At 43.3% G+C, this 13,557-nt stretch overlaps 1 protein-coding gene across 1 annotated transcript in view; it reads right to left on the bottom strand.

Moving 5' to 3' along the window:
* Window positions 1–1,548: 1,548 nt before the first annotated feature.
* Window positions 1,549–13,557, bottom strand: part of ENTPD5 (ectonucleoside triphosphate diphosphohydrolase 5 (inactive)) — a 39,801-nt gene continuing 27,792 nt past the window's right edge. The window contains exons 10-15 of the mRNA XM_065404421.1: window positions 12,198–12,259; window positions 11,667–11,768; window positions 8,705–8,845; window positions 8,097–8,153; window positions 4,527–4,642; window positions 1,549–2,026 (exon numbers count right to left, since the gene is read on the bottom strand). Of these exons, the coding sequence (XP_065260493.1) occupies window positions 1,940–2,026; window positions 4,527–4,642; window positions 8,097–8,153; window positions 8,705–8,845; window positions 11,667–11,768; window positions 12,198–12,259 (565 nt within the window). The 3' untranslated portion in view covers window positions 1,549–1,939. The remainder of the gene's footprint in view (window positions 2,027–4,526; window positions 4,643–8,096; window positions 8,154–8,704; window positions 8,846–11,666; window positions 11,769–12,197; window positions 12,260–13,557) is intronic.

Genomic DNA, 13,557 nt, shown 5'->3' with positions numbered 1-13,557 from the left:
GTTCTCCCAAGGGCTTGAACATATGGAGATGGTGGTAGGTCTTCCTTTGCCCTTGTCTCACTCCCTCCCCTTGCCTTCCAGCTCTAGATGCAGCTGGCTTCATTCCTGCTGCCAAGGTCAGATCTAGAACTAGCAGCAGGCTACATGTCACAGCAAGGGCTCAGATTAATGGGTGGCTAAAATAGCTAGATCTCAGATGTCATCTAGCCATGCTATTGGTCACTTCATCCAATCTTGTAGTCAGTGAAAATTCCAAGACAAAAAAAAGTTTGCTAAAAGCAAGGTTTAGAAGTAGTAGATGACTGCACTTCCCTAGTAATGTGTGCATAGGTAGCACTGCCATGACCTCTGGCAAATAATACAGAACAGTCATTTCTGCATGAGGATGTGGTGGTGAAGGCTTCTTACATTCCCTGTATAACACAGGCCAGTTTTGAGGTATTTTACACTAGAGGGACTGGCCTGTTTTACTGGGAAGTTGCAGGGGAATTTCTCAGGTCATTATGGGAGCTTTGCCTCACCTCAGATGGAAGAGAAGGGGCAGGCAGTTTAGCATGAGAGGGAAAAGACTGCCCCAACAGGCTGTGCTGAAGAAGCAAGCTGGCACTGTGGGCCATCTCGTGAGAGCACTTTTTGCTTCCAAATGTAAACCTTGCTTTTGCTTCCACATAACCATTCAGGCTACGAGAGATTAAAACTGCCACTTCTGAAACATACCATTGCACAACAAAGTACTATCATGCCAGAGTGCCTGGGTTGGGGGAGGGGAGGAAATACTGAGAAGCTACAACCCCTTCCTTGAGTGCCCTGTTTCTACAGACCAACTGTATAAGATATTAAAAAAGACACATTCTCTACCCCAGTGCAGTGACTTGCCAGGAGTCTTGTACTAAGAGTATGGCTGTATAAAATAGAGGTTGTAGGGGCCAGCCACACTCCCCTCCCCCCCAGTAGCTTAGATTTGTGTGTTATGGGCCCAACCCTGCAACATTATTATTATTATAGTTCCTGCTCTCATTGACTTAGAGTTCAGTGGGTTAAAACACAAACCCTAAGGGAGGAAATGAAGGATCTGTCGGATTCTAATCTGACCAGGAACCAAGTTACTTCCACTCCCATTTTCCTCTCCCTTTCACCTCAAGTAAGTGAAAAACTATCTGTTCTTGTCTCACCATAGCTCCTTAACCAGCATCCTCTGACCAGAGAATTGATTTTTGGTTCCATGCTGGTTCTACCTTACTCAATACTGCTTAGTATGAGACTGGTCAGAGGGGGAGAACAGAGAGGGAGAGGCCCAGGCTTCCAAACCAAGACAGCCAACCTAACCCCTTCTTGCCTTCTGCTAAAACCCTTCCCTCATCCCTGCCCAAGAAACACTTGCTTTAGAACTGGCCAATCCTGAAAGGGTAAAAGCCCTCAGTATTAAGCAGTCTAAGGGCTAACCCATTGAAAACTGAGGTTTACAACACGTTGGGGATTTCACTCTGCGTTGAATGCATGTGTTGATGTCATGTTTGAATATTTATATTTTTTAAAATTCTCAGGGCCAAACTTCAGTTCTACATGTAAAAATTATCAAGCATCAGCCACAAAAGGTCTGCGGTTTGCCAGGGCATGACAAGCACTCTGAACTGCTGGTAACACGGGGCATCTATGAATCCATTCACTGAACCTGTGTCTGGGTTGCTTATAAGTATAATCAGCTTCTTTGGCTTGCAGGAGGCAGATTTTGTATCAGTTACCACAATTAAGTTATTTAGAAACCATACTGTGGCTGTTCTCATTGCAGCTGGGAGCTGCCTAGTCCTTGAGGAATTTATTCCATGGCTTCGATCCATGTTTTGCTGAAGGACTGACTCCTGCTGAGCTATGCAGTTGGAAATTTGAACTTGCCCTCTCTTCCTTCTGGAAAGGCCAATGTTCTGCAGGGGGTGCTGGCTCAGTGGGAGAGCCCCAGAGACTGCAGCAGGTGAAAGGTGGCACCCAAGGCCCAGCTTGTCTCTATGTTGTTCACTTTCTTTGTTAACTATGAAGAAACAAAAAGAAATCAGTCAGTTGCAGCATTTCTCCCAGACCTATACAGCTGCCACCATAGACAAAGAGCAAGCTGATGGGTAGATGCACAGAATGGCAACAACCTGAAAGAGCTTCACTCGGTACTCTGCAAAGGAAAACACAATGGATATTGCCTGGAGGCAGCAACCTGAACTGGTAGTGTCCATGAACATGTGTTATGGAATCAGATGGATTTTAAAAAAACAAATACTAACAATAGTCTCTCTCCTTTGAGTCCAGTTGCAACAACTTGGCATGGGGATAAGGGACTGCTTGGGCAGCATAGATTCCTGCTTTCTATTAGGTGTTGTACTCATCTGTAGCCCACTGTACAATCCAGACCAGTATCCTTTTCAGTTCTTTAACTTTGTCTCCCTCTGCACTTCCCAATACCACTCCTCACTGTCCTGCCTTCTCCTTGCTAGCCCCTATTGGTCCCTGGCCTGACAATCATACTGAAGACAAGAAATTAAGAAACAAGTGATTTTGGGGAAAAGAGTAAATACACTGAGGAAGCAAAGTGAACAGTCTCAGCCTGCTCTCCACCGTAAGAAATCCTCCCCAACCTCAGACTGCCTCCCCACAGACCTGCCTAAAATCCTCCCATAGCAACAAGGTGCTAAGTGTTCTCCACCTGGGATCTAGCCAGCTACATGAGGGGGGAAGAGCTAAGCAGAGATTGGCACTGTGAAGAATAATAAAGCCCACAGAACCTCCCTCCACAGACAGACAGAACTTGGGCCACAGAGGAAAAAAAATGGGATAAACACAGGAATTCTTATATTTTCTTATTTCCTGTTTCATAATCGGTAAGAACAACAGTGACCCCTGAACTGGACTTTTCTAAGGAGCTGGATTAACCTTCATAGCGCTTAGGTTCAAGAGATTATACACATGGAAACTGCACATCATGAGGCGGGCTGGGGTCACATGTCCTAGATGGATGGAGGAACCAAGTGCTTCATGGGGGAGGGAAGATGGTGGGGAAGAGGTTGGGTGGGAGGGAGTTAGCAGCTGGTGAGAATGTAAACCTGCTGCTGCCAAATTTCTCTTCCGCTTCTGCTGCTGTCCAACACCCCAAGCCTTTAATTTCCTTCCATATCAAATCCAATCTTGTTTCAGTCAAGGCTCTGCCCACATCTTATCTCCTGCTTCTCTTTCACATCCACTCGGTGTGCACATCTATTTCCCTTCTCACCCTCTGAATCCTTTTTCCACAAATACCTCTGTGCCTTCTCCCATGCTGCTCCCTCTTCTGGGAACAGCCTCCTTGATCCTGTTCCCCATGCACCCTCCCTTCCTCCTCTTTCACATCCCCCTACAGCCACCTTTTCTTACATTTCTTCCACCTGAACCCTCCCTCCTACACCAACTTAAATAAAAACATGTCCACTATGAAACAAGCAGCCTCGTCACTTTATTAGAGGTAAATTTTATTCTTACTTGCTTATTGTCATCTCTCTCTCCAGCAAGACCTGTCCGATCATCTGTACTGGAAAGGTTTGGGGGGCAGCAATTATTCTTTGCACAGTGCCACACACACACACACCTACAGCCCTATGTACAAATGTCAGATAATAGCACCCAGGGTGTGGCTGAGAACTGGAAGGTAGGGAGTTGGGAAGAGTTTGAATGCAAACGTGGCCAGAAAGAGAGGGAAGTAGCTGTTCAAAAATAAGAAAGCTAGGCCTGCATGTCCAGTTTAGATGGTGGAAGGAAGGTCAGGAGGGGCTCTACAAATGGGCATTTGTTCTGGGAGTTTGTAGGGTGGTAGAAGAGGGCTGGGAAACTGCAAGGTGTATTGTGCTACTTAGGAGGGAAGAGCAGCTGCCAACAAGTGTCTCAGTGCAAATGACTAAGGACATGTAAAAGGCAGGCACAGCCACAGGAACTTAAGGGTCCAGAGCAGAGAAAAGCCAAGAGCCTTTGGCTCATATGTACATTAGATACATTCCCTTCCCTATGTGACTAGCAACACCCAAGTTAATTCAAAGTGGGAGAATTTCTCAAGTCTAATTTTATTTTCACCACTGATGCCGTCGAGTCCTCAGAGCTTCCATGTTGGGGTTGCACACACTGCAGAGGAAAGTTTTTGTTCATATCTATTTACACTGAACACATTTTTTAAAATCAGGAAATTAGTTCTAATTTTAGGTTTTGAAAACTTCTTGTATTATTATTATTTTAAACAAAATTTAAATGTTGTGTCAAGTTTGAGTTGAGAAGATCACCAGGAAATGACAAACTTCTGGAAGTCTCTATTGCTTAATTCTAGGTCACCATAACCAACAGGCCAGTGGCTATATTCAATCCCTTGCCAAAGCAGTGAATCTATGAAATGCATTCCGTCTCATCCCACCACTGTGTATGTAGAAGGAAGAGGTGAGACTCCATGAGCCAGAATGTTAATGCATCTTCTTCACTCAAGATACAGGAAAGCCAGTACTAGGTCCTTGCAATGCTTCTCTCACCTGTAAGAGTGTGTTATCCCCAAATCCAAAGCCTTCTTTTAGTAAGGCAGTGATGTAACTGAGATCCATACAGAGGAAAGGGCTGGCGGAGGTGTACCTGTCCATGTTATCACACACTAGAGGGAAGAGAGAGAGAGAAAAGGGGCTCAGAAGGGTATTCATTAGTAGAACACTTGACTAAACAACACATATAATCAGAGTCCATGGCACAGGTGCTGAGCACAAGCCCTTTGCTTCCAAGTACAGGGAATCAGAGTCTACACCGCTGTTCTTTAAAGCCAGGGATTAGCACATTAGTATTTTATGTTCAAGGTACTTCTCCTGTTTCCTTTGGACACCATTATGAACACCTCTTAACACAGCAAGATCATTCACACAGCTCTAGTGAAGGCTGAGTCAGCTTTTGATGAACATTAAAGCTAGAAGTGAGCTCTTAGGTTACCTACTCTTTCATCAAAGGACACACTATCCCAAATCCTTCCTTGTCTAGTCGTCTCACCTGGAATCCCCCCAATGACTTAGATTCCACCATCTCCCTTGACAGCTCATTTCTTAACTCAATTTTTCCCTTGTGATTTTAGGTTGTTACTAAGCGCTAGCCCACACTGAGGCCTCGAGATTGAGTCTTCCACCCTTTCCTTTTAGTTAATTCCTCACAGGTCCAATAGCTGGGAGAAAGTTACGCTGCATCTGTAATGGGCGCATTCACTTCTCTTAGCTGTAAGGATATTACAGACCACCAGCCAGGCCCAAAGGTTATATACGAACCTAGGCAAGCACACAAGCACTGCTTGCTGTAGCAGAAAAATAACCACTGCTAACTCGGAGTTCAAATCCAAGGAACAGCCTTTTTTCAGCCTAGGTACAGAATGCCACACCCCAGTGATCAGCTAGGATGTAACCGGCCAATATGTTGGCTGCATGTACACAAACAAAGGCCACAGCTTAAGTCTTAGTACACTCTTTTTATACCCAAGGGGACTCCCTACTTTTATCAACACCCCCCCCCCTTGTGATTCATTATATAATAATTAATATTTATGACCAAATATGAAATGCCGCATTATACACTAGACTATAGAACATGTTTATCTATTTATTAACAGTAACAAACCTACTAATCTTATTATTTGACAGGGATTTTCCTTGTTTACTCTGATCGTGTTTGGCAGGTCACAATGCTGTCTTCTTTCTCTTGTACCCAAATCAGGGACATTCAAGGGCATTCCACAAAACTGAACAATAGGATATTTAGTAAGCCAGAAAGGCTTTGTTGGCACTCCTTCCCAAAAGGGTTATTCAAAGGTCTTATTGATCACACCAAACTAGGCCAACAATTATATTGCTTATATACTGCTAGCCAATGTATGTTCCATTAAATATACTTAGGCCCTTACCATCTTCCATGCAGTAAGTTCACCGCATCTCTTTCACTTCCTTACATTGGCCTCTTTATACACGTCTCATTTCCACCTTATAAGCACCTTGGGGTGCTTATAAATCACCATAAAATTCATAAAAATTCTCTTTGGACTGAAACTTGATCACAAGGTCAGAGCCCATGACTTTCCTTTTTAAAAAAACAAATTCATAATAAATGCTCAGGTTGTTTTTGATACAAGTTGTGAAAGTTTTCCACCCGTATGGATGGGTACAACTCAGAAATGACATAGTCACAACTGAAGACTTGCCATCCCTCCCTCCATATGGTGGACTTGGATATTTTAGGGTTAAAAGGTCACAAGGTGGACAGAAAGGCTACTTAACCACACAGCTGTAGTTCTTCAAGCTGAGTTCCTGTATGGATGTAGGCTCTGGGTCCGTATGCAAGTTTGGGACCTTCTAACCAGCAGAGCCTGTTGGGGCTATAGCCTCCTCAACACCACATACAAGCCCCAGTATATAAAAGGGGCTATATGTGGCCCCTACTACCACTTAAGTTCTTCTGCTAAATCAAGATTCTATGGCAAAGACGAAGAAGACTGGGAAGTATGAATCCCATACAGGCCAACATCTCACAGAGCTACTGCTCCGGGTAAATAACTGTTCTTCCTCCTCTCAAGCAAGAATTGACTGTGTGGTCTACCACTACAGGGAATTGAGATGTAGTCGCAGCCTCACAGACGTGAGCAAGAGAAGCATTAATTAAATAAAGACTCCAGGATTGTTCTTGTGGAGCATCAGATCTAAAAGCCAAATAAACAGAGTAATGCTGCATAGAGCACTGACCAGAACTCCAAGACACAGCTTTACATATCTCTGTGATGGCAAATGTCAGAGACATGCAATCAAAATATTAGACCTATATTAATATGGTTTAAAATCCTGATGCAGTCACATCCTCAAGGCCATAACATGTTTGCATACACATTCTAATCTATTTAGATAAATTCAAGTGTCAAACAGCTTGCCCTCAGGTTTATCCCAACAGGGTACAAACAGTCTAGGAATTTTACATATGAAATTACTGTTTGATCCAATTCCCAATTGAAGTCAATGGAAGTCATTTAGTTGACTTCAGTGAGTGCTGGATTAGGTCCTTACTCGTGTCTCAAGAGCTCAAGGCTCTCTGAACATCTATGGTTACATTTTCAAAATCTCTAAAGTGACTTAGGAGCCTAAGACCATTTTCAAAAGCACCTAAGTCACTCAGGAGCTTAAGTTTAATTGAAAATAAAATGACCTAGGCTCCTAATTCACTTGGGGGTTGAAATTTTTACCCCAAACCATGTAATTTAGCCTCTCGGTCACAAATGTGATTTGGGGAGGATTATGGATAATTAATAGATGGATTAAAGTGGCAATCAGAGCCCATTTTAGTTAAAAATTCTGTGTGTGGGCACAGAAACACCTTATTCTTACGGAACAGCATACATGGGGGTGATCAGCCAGCAGGTCTTGGATCTCACTCTTTGGGCGAATGTCGCTATCAGGAACACCATATTCAATGATGGATAGAGCAATGAACAATGTGACAACTCAAACTGCACTGCCATTAGCTTTGTAAACACCAAGTTCAAGTCTCAAGATGGTGATTCATAAACAGATGAAAACACATGAATCAGGCCCTTCAAATATTTTTTCATAATAGGATGTGAAAACTAGATGATCGACTCATGGGAGGGTGAAAAGCAGAAGTGGCTTCCAGGTAAACTTTAACAGAATTCAAAGAGAGTCCAGGTTGTTTGAGATATAACGAGTTCAAAAGCGATGGGATGCTGGACTAACAAGGGTCAGCACTCTGCTAAGCTCAGACATGAAGTCCAGAAGTCCTTCTTGATTTTAGTACAGCAGATCCACTTCCTGCCACAATGACCCTTATGAATGAAACACACTCCCTGAACTGTAAGGCCAGTATGCTTTCCATCTTCAAATTCCTCTATTACAAGAAATGAGGAAACTAATAAAGGATACATGACAGGGCAGCAAGGGATAGATGGAGGGAGCAATTGGGCATAGCTGATTTGTATTTCTTTTTTAAATAAGTCCCATGTTCTGTACGGTGTATAATTATTGCACATATTGCCATTGTCTCCCTTTCCCATACCTCTCATGTTTCACAATATTTACCTTCTTTAGCTTTCCTTTCAAAATCTCTCACTTCTAGAACTCCTCCCTTTTCATAATCTGAAAAGTAAGACATGAGAAAGCACCATCACAGGTCTGAGAAACTTTTTTTTTTTTTTTTTTTTTAAACGAAAGCTTAGATTCTGGAGCATAACTCTGAGGCAAGGGGTAGATTCTGCAGCACCGAATACACAGAGCTGCAGAGGGTAGAACACACGAAAGTGAAAGTCGTTATCTACTGAATGCTGTATGCAGTGTAGTTGTAGACGTGTCAGTCTCAGGATATTAGAGACACAAGGTGGGTGAGGCAATATCTTTTAGTGGACCAACTTCTGTTGGAGACGGAGAGAAGCTTTCGAGCTACACAGAGCTGCTCTTCAGGTCTTGGAAAGGTACTCCAAGACAAACTGTGTTGGGGGACTCAGCTCCATGTTTGTTCCTTGGGTGTGTTTCTTCCTATCCTCCATCAAAGCCACACAGGTGGCCCATCTTCCCCACAGCCTGTTCTTCCCACCCCTTACGCTAAGTAACCTCATTACCTCAGTTTCCCTCTCCTAGTTAATGAACATGCACATCATCACACAAGAGCTCTCTATCACAAGCTGATTTACCTATCAGGTCGGTATCAACAGCTCGATCATAATAATAGGAGAAGGCATAGAAGGAGCGTCTGCGAATCTCATCTGGCTGGTGCAATTTCCCTTGTACGACCTTCACCACTTCTGAATAGCAAGGTTCAAATCCTGTTTCCCCTGCCAGGGCAAACACACACAAAAATGAACCCACAAAGACAGATCAGGAGATAGAGGAACCAGTGACAATTGATGGGAAAGCAAAAGAGAAAGAGTCCAAAGGAGAAATAAGAAAGGGAGAGAAACTCAGCGAAGGGTGAGAGGGAAGGAGAGAGTGTGAAAGGGAGACGTTTAGACATCCAAACCCAAGAGAAAGTTCTCTTCCATAATATCTCAGCAACTCTCCTCCTTAGTACACTACATATATACTTAGAGTTTCAGAAAGCCTTTCACAAGGTCCCTCACCAAAGGCTCTTAAGTAAAATAAGCTGTATTGGGATAAGAGGGAAGGTCCTCTCATGGATCAGGAAATGGTTAAAAGATAGGAAACAGGGTAGGAATAAATGGTCAGTTTTCAGGAGAGAGAGAGAGAGAGAGAGAGAGAGAGAGAGAGAGAGAGAGAGAAATAGTGGTGTCCCCCAGGGGTCTGTACTGCGACCAGTAATATTCAATATATTCATAAAAGATCTGGGAAAAGGGATAAACAGTGAGGTGGCAAAATTTGCAGACAATACAAAATTACTCAAGATAGTTTAGTTCAAAGCAGACTGCGAAGAGTTACAAAGGGGTAACAAACAAACAAAGGTGAGCAAAACTGGGTGACTGGGCAACAATATGGCAGATGAAATTCAATGTTGATAAATGCAAAGTAATGCACAATGGAAAACATAATCCCAACTATACATACAAAATTTAGACCCAGGGGTCTAAATTAGCTGTTACCACTCAAGAAAAAGAGCGTGGAGTCATCTCTGAAAACATCCACTCAGTGTGTAGTGGCATTAAAAAGGGATAGATAACAAGACAGAAAATATCATAATGCTTCTATATAAATCCATGATCGCCCACATCTTGAATACTGCGTGCGGATCTGGTTGCCCCATCTCAAAAAAGATATACTGGAATTGGAAAAGGTATAGAGAAGGGCAGCAAAAATTATTAGGGGCATGGAACAGCTTCCATATGAGGAGAAATTAAAAAGACTGGGACTGTTCATCTTAGAAAAGAGATGACTAAAGGGGGGGGGATATGATAGAGGTCTACAAAATCTTGACTGCTGTGGAGAAAATGAATAGGAAAGTGTTATTTATTCCTTCACGTAACACAGGAACTAGGGGTCACCAAATGAAATTAATAGGCAGCAGGTTTAAAACAAACAAAAGGAAGTATTTCTTCACACAATGCTCGGTCAACCTGTGGAACTCTTTGCCAGGGGATGTTGTGAAGGCCAAAACTATAACAGGGTTCAAAAAAGAACTAGATAAGTTCATGGAGGATAGGTCCATCAATGGCTATTAGCCAGGATAGGAAGGGATGCAACACCATGCTCTGAGTGATCTTAGCTGTTTGCCAGAAGCTGGGAATGAGTGACAGGGGATGGATGGATGGATCACTTGATGATTGCCTGTTCTGTTCATTCTCTCTGAAGCACCTGGCACTGGCCACTATTGGAAGACAGGATACTGAGCTATATGGACCATTGGTCTGGCCCAGTATGGCGATTCTTATGTTCTTTCTCTACTCCAGCGTCATACTTGGACTCAGCCAGGACCCAGGCCCAACTGTGTCACCTGGTACTATTTACATCATATGTGTTTTTGCAGAACTGCGTATGAATCCTTCAGAGACTAAGCTGCACAGTGCACACAGAGCTCGCATTGTGATCCACTATAATCCCCAGATCCTTTTTCTGCAGGACCACTGCCTAACCAGGTATTCCCCATTTTGTAATTGTGCATTTGATTTTTCCCTACTAAGTTTGTACTTTGCACTTGTCTTTATTGAATTTCATCTTGTTGATTTCAGACCAACTCTCCAATTTATCAAGGTCCTTTTGAATTGTAATCCTGTCCTCCAAAGTGCTTGCAACCCCTCCCAGTTTGGTGTCATCCTCAAATTTTATAAGCAGACTCTCCACTCTATTATCCAAGTCACTAATGAAAATACTGACTAGTATCCAACCCAGAACATAACCATGCGGGACCCCATTAGATACATCCTCCCAGTTTGATGATCCATCAGTAATGATTTTGACAACAGATTTTCAAGTAGTCATGCACCCACTTTATAGTACTTTCATCTAGACCACATTTCCCTAGTTTGCTTATGATCATCTCACGTGTGATGGTGTAAAAAGCTTTACTAAAATAAATCACATCTACTGCGTCCCCCTTATGCATTGGGCCAGTTACCCTGTCAAAGAAGAATAGATTGATTTAGCACAATTGGTTCTTGACAAATCCATGTTGGCTATTACTTATCACTCTATTATCCTCTAGGTGCTTATCAATTATTTAATCATTTCTTCCTAGTATCTTTCCAGGTACTGATGTTAGGGTGACAGGTCTCTAATTCCCCAGGTCCTTTTTGTTCCCTTTTCAAAAATAGGTACAATGTTTGCCCTTCTCCAGCCTTCTGAGACCTCACCCATCCCATGAGCTCTCAAAATTAATCACTAATTTTACCTCAGTGGGACGAGTAGATCCAAAACTGCCTACCAGAGATCTACAGAATTTTGCAGTGAGAAATGGCAACTTCTACAGGGCCAGCTGCCCTGAGCCTGATCACTTCAGATTTTTCCTGTGCTGTATCAAGGGATTTCCATGTCAAGGGACTTGTGACTGGCTCTGTGACCATATCCCTGAGCACTGACCGACATCCTCATAAAGAACAGGGTTACAGAAAGGGTGTTGACCAAAAACACCCTCTTCCTAGGGTCTGAGGCTTATCCCACAAAAGGAAGGTACCCAACTCTGCCAGAAACAAACCCTCCTTAATATACCTTCTCTGTTGCCACCATATTGATATCTCACTCCCCCAAAGTGCCACTCTGCCTCCAGTCGCTTCGGTAAACAAGAACTTCGGAACATTTGTCCATCCACTGCTGCAAGGAAGCCAGAGGAAAGTCAGAAAGGGCTGCGACCTCCCAATGCCACTCTCCCCCCCCCACCCCCCCAACCAATCAATACTCCAGAGGAAGGAGAGAAAAACCCCAAGGGACCTTATAGTTTGTCCATGGGGAAATTAAGATTTGGTTAAAAAGTTAAATGCTGCATAAACTGATTCTGAATTGGGGAATAGCCTGAACTCTGGAATACGCTCCCTCCTTGGTCCTGCAAGCTGCGGCACAGCTTGGCTTCTCACCTGTTAGTGGGAAATAAATATTATTCTCACTTTCTGGGCAGATCACTGCCAGGGAAATGGAGAAAAGGGTAAGTTACAGGATGGGAGACATGGGAAAGGGGCAGCTGGCACAAGATTAACTTCACTCACCTCTTTAAGTATCTAACATGGCTATTTCAACTGACTGTACCTTTCATTTCCAGGGCTCCAAGTGTTGCTAGTCTGGCAGCTTTCAGTCCAAAGCCCAAATAGCTGCACACACAAAAAAAAAAAAAACCACACCAAACAAAATATTGCAGTTTTGCTCTGGCTCATCTGACATGCCCACACACAGCCAGCCCTAGCTCTATGGCATGCACAAACCAGATTCCCTTTCTGTGCCTCCTACCCTATATCCCCCTCTACATCTTAGATGGAATTCTTCTCCTGGCAGAGGGAAACTAAGTGCCAACAGACTAATGCAAAAACAAGGTGTTACAAAGCACACACATGGGGTGCAAATCTAGAACTAGGCAGGAAATGGGTAGAGAAGAATAGGAAGCTTTTGGGCAACTCAAAAAATCTGGTGTGAATTTCTGAGATTTAAAATAAAAAGCATCAGAAAGAAGACAGGGACTTGCTGCACCAGAAGAACGGAGTAAAAAGGAGCATTAACGCCTGTATATCTCTACAAACAAATGCAATGAGAATGGGAAATAAGCAAGATGACCCAAAAGTCATACACAGTGATGGAGATGATGATCTAACAGAAATTGGGCAACATTATCTATGATGCCCACAAGATACGATGTGATGAGCAAGAGGGCAGTGGAGAAATACTTTGGGTAAAGATACAGGGAATGTAAAACAATAGGAAAAATGACCACAGGCAACTGATAAAGACCAGAGAGAAAAAGACTCCAGGACCAATTCTTGGGGCACTTGACACCACAGAATACCACAGAACTCATTACATCTGCTAAGACGACTAACCAAGTTTCTAATTGTGATAATGGTCTCTTGTACACTAGGACTGGACTGAAATCACTAACTATTCACACTTGGCTGAGTTTTAAATTAACTGTAAATTACTCCGGAAAACTGATTGGGCATCACCTTTGACAGCTCAATAAACACCCCTGCTCAATGGCAACAGTGGGCAAAAAAAGCAAACAAACTGCTTGGATACACAAGGTATAGGTTAGAAAATAATTCTTAAATTAATCTAATGTTGTTATATCATTCAGTGGTATGCCCTGACCTGGGCTCAGTTCGATTCACCCTATCTCAGAAAGGAAATAATTTCAGAAGTGGGTAACAAAAGTGCTAAGAGGCCTGGGCACACTTCTATGCAAAGGCGAGATCGAGAAGACTGGGCTGTTTAATTTTGAGAGGAGAGGAATAAGAGAGGGACATGATATTGTGTAGCGAGGGGCCATGGACCCCAGCTGCGACTGTAAGGGACTGGGGGGAAGGAAGCACCATTCACCTCCGGGTAGGCAAAGACGGACCAACCACACCTGCCCCACCAGAAGCAGAAGAGCGGGACAGGAAACTTAAAAGGTGGGCCC

This window comes from Emys orbicularis, chromosome 4 (assembly GCF_028017835.1).
Source record: "Emys orbicularis isolate rEmyOrb1 chromosome 4, rEmyOrb1.hap1, whole genome shotgun sequence".
Taxonomy (NCBI): Eukaryota; Metazoa; Chordata; order Testudines; family Emydidae; genus Emys; species Emys orbicularis.
Note: the sequence above shows the minus strand (reverse complement) of the source record. Positions and strands in the feature narration are given on the sequence as shown.